The sequence below is a fragment of the Leucoraja erinacea genome, chromosome 24, assembly GCF_028641065.1.
Source record: "Leucoraja erinacea ecotype New England chromosome 24, Leri_hhj_1, whole genome shotgun sequence".
Classification (NCBI taxonomy): Eukaryota; Metazoa; Chordata; class Chondrichthyes; order Rajiformes; family Rajidae; genus Leucoraja; species Leucoraja erinaceus.
Genome location: NC_073400.1, coordinates 16324365 through 16337599, shown reverse-complemented (window position 1 = coordinate 16337599; position 13235 = coordinate 16324365). Strand labels below are relative to the sequence as shown.

General features: G+C 39.0%; 1 protein-coding gene across 1 annotated transcript in view; it reads right to left on the bottom strand.

Annotated features, from left to right (window-relative positions):
- Window positions 1–4727: 4727 nt before the first annotated feature.
- Window positions 4728–13235, bottom strand: part of LOC129708686 (mitogen-activated protein kinase 13-like) — a 42563-nt gene continuing 34055 nt past the window's right edge. The window contains exons 11-12 of the mRNA XM_055654610.1: window positions 5407–5580; window positions 4728–5062 (exon numbers count right to left, since the gene is read on the bottom strand). Coding sequence (XP_055510585.1) covers window positions 4986–5062; window positions 5407–5580 — 251 coding nt within the window. The 3' untranslated portion in view covers window positions 4728–4985. The remainder of the gene's footprint in view (window positions 5063–5406; window positions 5581–13235) is intronic.

The following is a 13235-nucleotide window of genomic DNA, read 5'->3' as shown; positions in this document are numbered from 1 at the left end:
CGCAGGGGATGGGTGAACGTCAGGGGCGACTGTAGGGGAGGGCAGCGACAAGATAAGACAGTGAGAGTGAACGGCGGAGAACAGTGGCGAGGGGCAACAGAGGACGGGGCGAGGGGGGTAGTGGCGAAGCGTGGGGAGGGCAGTGGCGAAAGGCGAATGTTGTGGGAGGCACGGCGCCAGTCCACTCTTCCTGGGCAAGAATCGCTTCCCTTGCACCGAACCTCGGAATTCCTTTGAGCGGAGGAGACGAGCTGGGCGGGCTACAATAATATTACTTATGTAAAGGAGTGGTTTTAATTGTCGTCGTCGTCCCCCCCGGGTCTGAACACTCATTGTGAAGTAGAGACCATTCTGTCCATTCCCTCCACGGATGCTGCCCGACTCGCAGAATTCTTCCAACACTTTTTTAGTCACATCAATGCACGGCCGTTAAGAACTTTAAATAGACGTTTGCAACATTGCAGCAGCTCCCCTGCTTTAAGCTTGGCCAGTGTCCTCTCACATCTAAGGGACACACAAAGTGCTGGAAGAACTCAATGGGTCATCTAACTGGGTAGGAGACGTTTTGGGTCTGGACCCTTCTCCGGACTTCGGAATCTGAAGAAAATTCTGAACCTGAAACGTATGTCCATCTCTTCCACTGATGCTGCCTGGCCCGCTGAGTTGTACCAGCATTTTGTGTTTCCCTCGAGATTCCAGTAACAATATCTCCTCTCAAACCAGAGGCACTGATCAATGATCAAAGATCACAGATCTATGGTACCGATTGCACTCAATATTATTGCAACGCTGCTGGCAGCGATAATTGCGAATTCAAAAGTTCAATCCAATGCGATAGGTTCTAAATAAATTGTATTTTGATGAGTAAATTGCTACGCATCTCCGCATCCTTCCACAAGGATGTAACTTAGTAACTTGCAAGAAAAGCTTCACAAAACAAACTGCTGGAAGAACGGCGGGTCAGGCAGGATCTGGACCCGATATATCAATTCCCCCCTCCCCCTCCCCTTTTTGTTTGCCTCCGCCGAGTTCTTCCTGCAGTTTATCTTTTGCTCCAGGTTCCAGCTTCTTCAGACTCTTATATCTCAATCAAAACATTCACAACTCGAATCCAGATTTTGTCTTTGGCCTTCAAATGTTTATGTCACGTGCTTTCCCACTCAAGGATTTCGTTTGTTTAAATGTATTCAGTCATTGTTATTATTCAATGAAAATAAATGCTATTCAAAAAATGTCATGAAAAAGTTGTGGAACTTTAAAACGTGATGACACCTGTCCTTTTGCCCGTCTGATTGAAAATAAAGCGAAAGAAATAGCGCTCATTGATAGTTCCGTTAACACATTGCATAATTCGTACTGCATAATATCAAATTACCGGAACTGATCCAGATCTGTAAACTGATTTTTTTAAAACGTGGGACACAGCCTTATTGCGTTTTGAAGTGAAAATTCGATCGAATGCCGGTGTAAAAATCCAAATTCGATGTGTCCATATACCCGGTTGCAGAATACTTGAGACAATTGGATTTTCAAACTGTCACATCGAATGGTTTTGTGCTAAATAATTATTAAAAATATTATTTTGGCCCCTCTGCACTGAAAGTGTGCTTAGCTGGCTGGCATGTCAACACATAGGCATCACGCAGCTTAAAATGTTATTAGCTAGGGAAAATCATTTCTACCAAATTCCATCCAACAATCCAAATTAAATCAGATTAATAATAATTATGGAGTATATTTAATTAACTAATGAAGTAAAAGATCCACTGCATCATCTCTCTTGTCAGTATAGTTTAAATTTCAAGTTGTAAACGGATTAAATATTTTTCAAGTTTCTCATTTTTGGTTACAATTTGAGTTATAAGCCTTTCATGAGATTCCCGTTGCCTCGGGCGCTTTAGAAAACATTACAAGCTTCAGTTTACATATTTCCACACACTGTGTTGCATTTTGCTTAAATAAATAATTAAGAAATACAATTAGTTAATCGGAGCTGTGATGTTTTCCGGATTTAATGTCAACGGTAACAAAAACAAAAATACCAAGACAGATTTGGAAATGAATGGGATAATTAGGAATGGAATAATTAGGACATGGCTTAGTCCGTGCCTTATAAACTTGATTGAGTTTATCAAGAAGGTGATTGATGAGAATAGGACAGTCAATGTTTTCACATGTACATTAGTGAGGCATTTAGGCTAAATAAATGGTCCGGAACCTGGCACATGGGATATAATGCAGAAAACCGAGAGATCCTCCACTTTGATGAACTTAACAAAAAAGCTAATTATTTATTAAAAGATGTGAGATTGGACACTGTTGATGTGCAAAGAATACACAAAATCACATGGAAATAGCAATATCTGAGTAGGCCACCAGATCAATATGAGCATGGCTAATCTACGCTGGCCTTGCCTCTTGTGTACCAGTTCCCCATAATCCACAATTTCTAGATCTTTCAAATATTTACCTATCTCCACCTTAAATATATCTAATGATCTGGTCCACCTTTCTTCGGGGCAGAGGATTCCGGAGATTCACTGCCCTCTGAGTGAAGAAATCCTTAGGCATTACTGGCCCTTTATTTTTCCCTGTGTTCGTGTCCCGGTGTTCTTGATTGTCAGTGAGAATCTCTCAACATCTATCAAAGAAGGGTCTCAACCCGAAACGTCACCTATCCATCCAGAGATGCTGCCTTACCCACTGAGTTACTCCAGTACTTTATGTCCCTTTTTTAATCTACTATTGAGAATGTTTTGTCAACATGTTTGAATAGGATCACACCTCATTGTTCCAAATTCCAAGGAACACAGTTGCAAACTGTCTAGTCTCTTAACAGGACAACTCTCTCTAATCCCAGTTGAATCTTTATACTGTCTCCAGTGTTTTGTTTAGTAAGGAGCCCAAATCTGCAGAGTATTTTAAATATGGCATCACTAATACCCTACATAATGTAACAACCCCCTCCTATTTTTAAACAAACCCCTTCACAATAAAGGGTGAAATGCTGTTTGCCTTAACTACATGTTGGGAGGTGGGTGTGCTTGTACACAAGTAACTGAAAACCAACATGTACATTCAGCAGGTGATGAGGAAAACAAATGGTATTCATAGCAAGAGTATAGGATTACAGCAGAAGGGAAAATTTATCACAATTCTACAGAGCCTTGGTAAAACCACACTTTACTTTCTTGTCTCCTTGCATGCAGCAAAGGTTCACAGGACTGAACCCAGAGCTGGTGAGTTTACTATACAAGGCAAGAGCAAGTAGAGCGGGATATTGAACTTTGTCGAACTTCAATGTTATATCTTTGTACTAAATGTTGGACCTTTGGGGACCCAGTGTGGGAGGGGGAAGAACAATGGACAATGGAGGATCCGGCCTGGGGGGACAAAGGGGTACTTTGTAACTTTGTAAGTGCCCTTTATGGGTATGCAAGCAAATTTGACTGTGACTTGTCACATGTGATAATAAAGTATTCATCCATTCAACTTGATTGTATTCATGTACAGTATTTTCTTTGACACGATAGCATGCAAACCAATTTTTTTCCTTCCTGTATCTTGGTATATCTGACAATAATAAATCAACCTATTCTATGGAGTTCAGTAGTATGAGTCAAGACCTATTGATTTGGTGGACTAGATGCAGAGAGGATGTATCCTTTTACTGAAGACTCTAGACCATATTGGGGGAACATATTGAGAATAAGGGACAATCTAATTATAACTGAGAAAAGGAACTATTTCTTAACTCATACGGTGGAGAATATTTGGAAATCTACCTCTCAGGGCTGTGGAAACACTGTCACAGAGTTCATTCAAAACTAATACAAACTCAGTTGAAGCAACTCGGGAGGCAAGCCAGCATCTGTGGATGGAATTAGACAACAATGTGTTGGATGGGCTCTTCTTCACTCTTGCAATGAAGGGCAACATAGAGCTCGTCTTCCTAACTGCTTGCTGCTTTTACTTATAAACTTTCTGATTGATTTAGGAAGCCACCCAAATTTCTCTGAAGATTGAAAGTTAATAATTTCTACTTAAAAACGCCTACAAATTAAATTGTATATTGCCAAGTTGTTTTCAGCATTTTTAGTTCATTTATGACCATTTCTGAATCAGGTAGGACACTGCTGACATTTAAACAGGACCTGTAGGTGTGTTAGGTGTATGCATCTGACACTATGTCTGCTTCAAGAGCAGAAGGGTTTGCTTGGAATAAATTGACACAATTATGAATAAGATAGACACAAATAGCTGGGGTAACTCAACGTCACTCATTCCTTCTCTCCAGAGATTCTGCCTGTCCCGCTGAGTTACTCCATCTTTTTGTGTCTATGTATGGTTTAAACCAGCATCTGCAGTTCCTTCTTACACATTGTTGCAAATCTAAACCGGGATTACGTTTTAGGTTTATTATTGTCACGTGTACTGAGGTACGTGAAAAGCTTTGTTTTGTGTGTTATCTAAACACATCACACATACCATACATATATACAATCAGTTCAGACTTAAGTACAATAGTCAAAGCAAAGAGAAAGGTAGAGATAGCAGAATATGCCAAGAACTTAGTTCTTCACACTTCTGACCCAACCCAGAATATTAGAGAGACAGTTTATTGTGGTTGATGGTGGAGATGTAGATTTGTGAGCAACTTATCCATAGTCACCACAGAAAATTAGCCTATGTCTGCATAAGTTCAAAGGAAACAAAAGCTTAATCCATTGAGCATACATTGAACATTGTTTATTGGACATCTTGGCAAAATTATAGAAATAATTATATTCACATCTAGTTTTCCTATCAATTACTCTTAATGTCAATGATTGTACAGAACATTCGACTAAAGTTAATATTAACATATACATGTGATTTAAATGTTCAAAAGATAAAATGTATGAAATTCTGTCATTTATAAATGTGCATGTACTATTTAGGATTTTCAATTCAACACACGAGTTGGGTCAGTGGTGGTCAGAGAGCTACAGTGGTGTTTCCTTCGGAATCCTGTTTAGACTTGAAAAAGGAACAAACCTCATCACCTCCTGAAATGCATGCCCTGAAAATAACAGTAATCAATTAAATGTTTTTCTGGTTTACATACAGATATTTAACATTTTACCTCCAAGGGTTTTGATTTATTTATATATTTGCAAAGCCTTCATTAATTAATAACAAGCTTAAAACAATTCTGTCTATCCTGTGAATAATTCCTTGACATTTTTTAAGGTTGTTAGTATCCCATAAATTAATCAGCACATGAAGAAATCCATAAATAGTCCTTTGCTTTTGTTAATCTGCAAATCAAGTAATATTTCAGCATATGTTTTAGAAAAGAAAATAATTTCTCAACGTGAAAAGAAGTGATGCAGCTTACTTACTAACTATTCAACAATCACTTACTTTTCCACATATCAACTGATAATTTCAACTGGTCCAAAGAATCATCAAATGGCTCAGGTTTGGTCTCATCCTCTGCGTCTCTGAATGGTTCAAAGTAAGGATGACTCAGAGCTTCAGTGGCTGATAACCGTTTGTCAGCATCCAACACCAACATTTTCTCCAGGAGGTCCAATGCTAAGAGAAATCATTGATATTTTAAAAGAAGAGAGAACTTTCAACTCTTCTTAATCCAAAAGTTACCATCAGAAATATCTGTATAGCATTCTACCAATATTTCTGTGAAATTGCATCCATAAATTACATCCTTTGTAGAAAGAGTCAGTTCTGTCAATATTTGGAGCCCCAGCAGATATATTTGCATCATCTTCAGCCACGGGTGGTACCATAAGAGTGGAAGGTGGTTAATATCTCTCCAATATTTTGCTTTAGATCCACTCTTGATGTTGGAGGGGTGCAAGATCTGCCCAGACACTCCAGCCTGCAATTTGAAGACTGGTTTGATGCTAGACAGGGTCTTAATACAGCACTGAAAGAGGCCGTTCGGCTCAACTTGCCCATGCCGACCAACATGCCCATCTACACTAATTCCACCTGCCTGCGTTTGACCCTTATCGCTCTAAACCTATTCTATCCATGTAACTGTCTAAATGATTCTTAAATGTGCTAGTTCTTGCCTGAACTACCTCCTCCGGCAGCTCATTCCATACATTTACCACCATGTGAGTAAAGAACGTTGCCCCTCACAAACCTATTTGCTCTAGTTTTACTTATTCTAGGCAAATGACTATGTGCATTTACCCTATCTATTCCTCTTGTACACCTCTGTAAGAGCACTCCTCATCCTCCTGCGCTCCAAAGAATAAAGTCCTAGCCTGCTCAACCTCATCCTATAGCTCAGGCCCTCGAGTCCTGGCAACATCCTCTGAATCTTTTCTGCACCCTTTCCAGCTTAACAACATATCTCCTATAACAGGGTGACTAAAACTGAACACAATACTCTGAATGTGATCTCACCAATGTCTTGTACAACTGTAACATTATCTCCCAACTTCTATACTCAATAATCTGACTGATGAAGGCCAATGTGCCGATACACTTCTTGACCACATTATCTACCTGCACTTCCAGATCTCTCTGCTCTACAATACACCGCAGAGCCTTACCATTCACTGTGTAGGTGAATTACCTGCCCTGGTTTGACTTCCCAAAATGCAATGTCTCACTTTTCTATATTAAACTCCGTTAACCATTCCTCAGGCCATCTGCCCAACCGATGAAGATCCTGCTGCAATTTTTGACAACCATCTTCACTATCTACAATACCATTCACTTAAGTGACATGGAACACAACCTCACCACAAAGTTTTAAATATTTGGACAAACTTAGATTTTCTTTAAGGGAAAAGCAAATAGAAAGCATGCTGTAGAGAAGGAATACTGTGACAAGTGGTATCAGAATTAAAAGCTGCAGATATTGGAAACAAAAAATGTTGGAAACACTCAGGAGGTCAGGCACTATCAGTAGAAAGAGTAAAAGTTAACATTTTGGGCCCAGACTTCTTCTTCAGAACCAGTTCTGTGCAATAGGAAAATATAATTTTTAATTAAATCCTATCCAGGCTGTCCATGTTGAAAATTAATGCAGTTAGACTACCTAATACTTATACTTAAATGAAGTTGAAGGGGTGGGAGATTTCAACCTTCACGTGGTCCACCTTGTTTCGACTAATGCAACCAACCCGAAGTGCACAAACAAATAGATGTAGTGTTTTGTTAGGCTGTGCACACCATAGGCAAGACGAAGAATGAAGTTTGATAATAATTGAACAATTTAATCCAGAATACTCCCAAGGATAAACAGCTTCATTTACTACTGTACAATATATTCCCAGAGTAATTGATATTTTAAATGTGATAAGAGTTCCTGATTTGTGATTAGCCTATGCCCAACATGGGAGATCTATAATTTGGTTGAGAGGTGCCAGCACAGCAATCTTGCTCTCAACACTAGCAAGACCAAGGAGCCAATAGTTGACTTCAGGAAAGGAAAACCGAGGGGCTACGTGCCTTTCTTCATTGGTAGGGTGGTGGTGGAGAGAGTCAACAACTTCAATTTCCTGGGTGTACACATTTCTGAAGATCTGTCACGGGTTCAACACATTGATGTTATCAAAATAGAAAGATTTTCCACTGTCTACTTCCTCAAATGTTTGAGGAGATTAAGCATTCACGTTCAAGAACAGCTTCTTCCCATCACCATAAATTCTTGAACCAATCTGCACAACTCTAACCTAACCGCAACCCAACCTCAGCACCAAATCACCGTGGTCATTACACTATGGTTGCTCTACATACTTAGCTTTTTGCTCTATATTAATCTAGTTTATATGGAATAATAACTAATTTATTGTATATTTATTTTTGATGCTGTTGCATTTAATGAGCCTTTAAAGCTACAGCAAGTAAAAATCTCATTGTTCCCATTCAAATCCTGTGCTTATGATAAATAAACATGCTTGATCTTGATCTTGATAATGATTTTTTTTAAAATCTTGTTTGTCAATTCTATTACTCAATGCTGAGTTAGTGAATTAACTGGATTTCTACTCAATTTGTATTCAGGAACAGATAGAGTGCAAATTTCTCATTGTGCCCCGTTCCTCCACAAGCACTAGCAATTAATAGTTTGCCAGTAAGGAAAGATATACCACATATAAAGAGATTGTTTCACTAAACTAATCTTATTCTCATGAACATTTACCTGGTCTGAAGATATCATGATGGCAAATCTATCCCATTCAATAGCTGAATGAAATCAAACCATTGACACTTGGTGCTAAAAGCTAGACAGCAACTCTTTCAAATAGTTAAATAAATGCTGCAAACTCTGGTACTGTATGTGCATGTCAAATACCCTCCCATTCTTGGTGCAAATGGACACATGCCAATGGCCATGCTCTCTACGAGAGTGTAATTCAGAGCTTCCATTTGATCTGAAACGTATAGCTTCGTTCTGATTAAGCAATAGTTGAAATGCAAAACACAAATAAATAAATCTTTCTATTAAAATATTTTAAATAGTTTTGTCTTTCTTTCTTTCTATTTTCAGTAAAGTTTAGTTGAGTCTCCGAAAAACAATTTCTCTGCAGTTGCGGTACTGCACTGTTAAGAATGTCAGGAATGCTCACAGGAGCTGCCCGAGGTCACAGTAGTTACAAGGATAATTGAAATATGCAGATCACACTCCCATGAGTCAGATTGATGTCAACGATGAATAACTAGCAGATTAATGAAAAGCTTGTTTTTTTTCATCTCAAAGTGCAAATCTTTCAGAGTATTTTCAAGGAAATTGTGAATTCTCAAAAGCACTCGATGGATAATGCTTTTTGTAAGATGATCCACATTAGATGATCCGGGTGACAGTTTTGTTTTTAATTGTTTTGTTTATTATAGTAAAACTTAGCTAATTGTTTAAGTTCATAGTATATCTGCAGATTTTTCTCCCTTGTTGCTACTTCGGCATCTTTTTTTTTGAGGAACACACAAACATTGTGAGTTCTTAAAAAAAAACACATTGAATCTGTACATTTGTTTCGCCGTGATATAACAGTACACTGGTTGTTGCTTTATATTATCCTCCAATGGCTGTATTTCTTTAGCACAATTCTGGCTGTCAATCTCAAGTCATAGAGTATAACAGCAATGCAAACTGTCACCTCCACGTTTGTCTACACTGACCAAGTTGCTCACTGGAATATATCCATTTGCCCACGTGTGAAGGACTGATATTCATTGGACTCACACTAAATGGGTAAACAAATTCCAAGAATTAATTCCTAGCATCTTAGGACTTCTCTACTTGCGTAGGTTTCCCTGGTTCTCTTTGAATGTTAGCATTTCAAATAACATTATTTCAGGATAAAATGATTGTTCTGTGAATAAGCAAGATTTCTGATTTTTCAAAGTGGCACATTTAAATATACCAGAGAGGAATATTGAGCTTTGCATTATCGTTAGTGTAATTTGGGGAAGTTTCCAGTCCTCGTAAAATTCCTACTGGAATACAAAGAGTCGAATGAAGGTCCTGACAGGATTTATTACAGGATACCATGAAAAGAAAGGGAAGAGATTATCGAGATTTTAACATCTTCGTTAGCCTCGTTGGAGGAGAGCAAATGTTGTCTTCTTATTCCAAAAGGGATGGCAGGGATGAACTATGAAACTACTGGCTAAAGAACCTTGCAGCAGTAGTAGGGAAGTTACTGGAGAAAATTCTAAGGGAAAGAAATTATGATCTGTTGGAAAGGTAGGGATTGATTTGGAAGAGTCAGCATCGTTTGTGCAGGGGAAATCGTCTTGCATGTCCAATCGAGATTTTTGATGGTGAGTTGGCAGACATGATTTACATAGAAAATGTCTGAAGAAGGGTTTCGAACCGAAACGTCGCCTATTTCCTTTGCTCCGTAGATGCTGCCTCACCTGCTGAGTTTCTCCAGCATTTTTGTCTACTTATGATTTACATAGACTTTAGTAAGGATTTTGACAAGGTCCAACACAACAGATTAATCAGAAGATTAAACCACATGGAACCTGAGGTGTATTGACAAACTTAATCCAAAATTGACTTGGTATGAGGATAACAGAGGGTAGTGGGGGAGAATTGTTTCTTTGATTGGAAGTCTAAACCATTGATGTACCACAAAGTTTGGTGCAGACCATTGTTGTTTGCCACATATATACATTAATTATTTAAATTGAAATTAGGAGCTCAAATTGTATGGTGGCACAGTGGTAGCCTTACGGCTCCAGAGATCTGGGTTCAATCCTGACTACGAGTGCTGTTTGTATGGAGTTTGTACATTCTCCCTGTGATGCATGGGTTTTCACTGGGTGCTCCACTTTCCTTCCACACCCCAAATATGTGCAGGTATATTTGAAGTAGGTTAATTGGCTTCTGTAAATTGTTCCCAGTGAGTTGGACAGAACTAGTGTATAAGGTGATCATTGGTCGGCATGGACTCGATGGGTTGAAAAGCCTGTTTCCATGCTGTATCTTTAAAACTAAAATTAGTAAATAAGCTAACAACGTGCATATTAGTGGAGTCCCAGACAGCAGAAAAGGATACAGTCGGGCATAGATAAGCTGAAAAGTTAGATGAATTGTTGGCAGATGGAATTTAATGCAGACATTTATGAGGTCATGTATTTTGAGATATCAAATCTGGCAGGACATATACAGTAAATGGCAGAGACCTTGAGAGTGCTGATGTACATAAAGATATTGGGGTTTTCAGTTCAATGTTCCCTGAAAATGGTGACACAGTGGGACAGGGCAGCAAAGAAGGCATTGGGCATACTTGCCTTTAGAAGCTAAGACACATAGCATAAGAGTTTGAACATCGTGTTGCAGCTGTACAAAACATTGGTTAAGCCACACTTATTTTTTGGACACACCAAAAATTTTGTACAGTTCTGGTCAACCCACTACAGGAAAAAAGTGGCAATATTAGAAAGTGTGGCGGAGAGATTCATCAGGATGGTAAATGTTAGTTAGGAGATACTGGATAGACTGCATTTGTTCCCTCTGGCACATGATGCACTTTGGTGATCTTAAAATGACATGGGTGTGGATAAAATAAATAGTCACAGTCTCTGTCCTGGAGGCAGAGAAGTCTAAAACTAGAGGGCAGTTATTTGAGGCAAGTGGGGGGGGGGGGGGATCTTAAAGGGAATTTGAGAAGGTAGAAAAGATTTAAAATACTGCTGTCATGAGTTTCCTCCCTGACCTCACCTTTAGATTAGATTAGAGGTAAAGGGCGGAAAACAGGCCCTACGGGTCTGCGCCGATCAGCGATCTCCATACACTAACACTATCCTACACATTAGAGAGACAATTTCAAGCCAAATAGCTGACAATCCTGTACGTCTTTGGATTGTGAGAGAAAACTGGAGCTTCCCAGAGTAAACCCACGCAAGTCACAGGGAGAACATACAAACTCTGTACAAACAAGCACCCAAAGTCAGGATCGAGCCCAGATCTCTGGCACTGTAAAGCAGCAACACTAACGAGGCGCCACCATACTGCACCTCTAACATTAGCTCTGGAAATATGCAGCCTTGTCTCGCTCATATGTTACATATTGCTTCATCCAGTACCCTGGAAATTAAAGGATGACACGTATCCTTGCTCTGAGAGGTCTGTAACAACTTTAAGTATGCCTTGGGCTAGCCAGCCAGAAAATGTTTCTGGAATGTGAGAGTTGATTTCTGTTTGGCTCAGAGCTCTCAATGGAAAACTTGCCAATGAGAATTATAGAGAGGCCCAGTAACCAGTATAACCTGGACCGTTTTGTGACTGCAAGCTTAAAATCGTTTAGATTGTTTGCAGTGTTAATGTTGACAAATTTGGACAAAATTAGAAACAAAGAAAATAGGTGCAGGAGGAGGCCATTCGGCCCTTCGAGCCAGCACCGCCATTCATTGTGATCATGGCTGAACATTTATAAAACCTTTGAATTTTCAGGATTCTATCAATCCACAACATTGCACTTCAATGCAAAGAAGTAATTACTATTGGTAATCTTTAATAAGCATAACAAGAGAATAAAGCTGCTTTACTGCAAGTTGAGTGACTACTTGTAACGAGTTGAGGAAAGTGCAATTTCTTCTAAAACCTTATTGAGCACCATTGGTGATTTAGTCCGAGCTGGAAATCTAAATAGTAGAACTAATACACAACTGATGAGAAAAGTAGAGTACAGGAGCAGGAGTGCAAAAGTGGAATGTGTAATTTTTATAAGCTGATGCCCTCTCTCTTCATTCAGTCCCAATAGGAAAAAATAGCTGATGGAACAACAAAGCATCCATTCTTAATCTCTGCATAATTATGTTGTGTACGGTTCCCATATCCTGGTTTGTAAACAGACTGTCACAATTTATCATTAGATGTGATTCATATTCCACAATGATATATGCAGAAGCCAGTGATCTCAAATTGCTGATGTAGTATATTTTTCCTCTCTTCAGAGGCAGTCCCGTACGACCAAGAATGGCTTGCATCCACTGCAAATACTTTCACTAATAAATGTAACTGACTGAGAAAATGTATAACTGTACCTTTAAATATAGGTATTTTCCAATCTTGCATGCAATACAGGATTGAACAACAATTCTAAAACATTTCTGCTGATAAAATACTCATCTGTGTATAATTATTTTGACTATGTTTCATTAAGATGCACTCTTAATATTTTCATCAGCCATGTTATCATTGATTAATCCATTGCATGGGATAAGGCCCATCAGCCCACCGAGTCCAATCCTACCATAAATCACCCGTTCACTCTAAAACAATTCTTGCTGCAAGTTCATCAACTCAGTGAAAGATATTCTTTGCACCTGTCTGAATCTTCCAGTACAATGAGACATCCATAAGGGAATGCTGACAAGGGACACACTGATGCAGCCTACGAAAGGTTTTGTGGGGAAGGACTGCAGTCCAAGGTCCTCCAGCCACTGGACACTTAGGCCCCTCAAACACCTAAAGTTTGTATCACTCCAGAGAGCCAAGCGAGTGGTAATGGTACCATGTACACAAAAATGTGCTAACACCATTAATCTACAGAAGCACTGACACTGTGAATATATAGGCTGCATGACTACAAATGTAAAAAGCCCTGCACTGCTTTTTTTTAATCCCTTTTGACCATAAAAGTTTCACCAAAGCATAAAACTTTAAACTTAAAAAAAACCCAATTTCAACTGGTTAGTCTCAGTTGAAGGGAAAAATCTGTGAAATTAAACAAACATCACTCATGAAAGAAAAATAT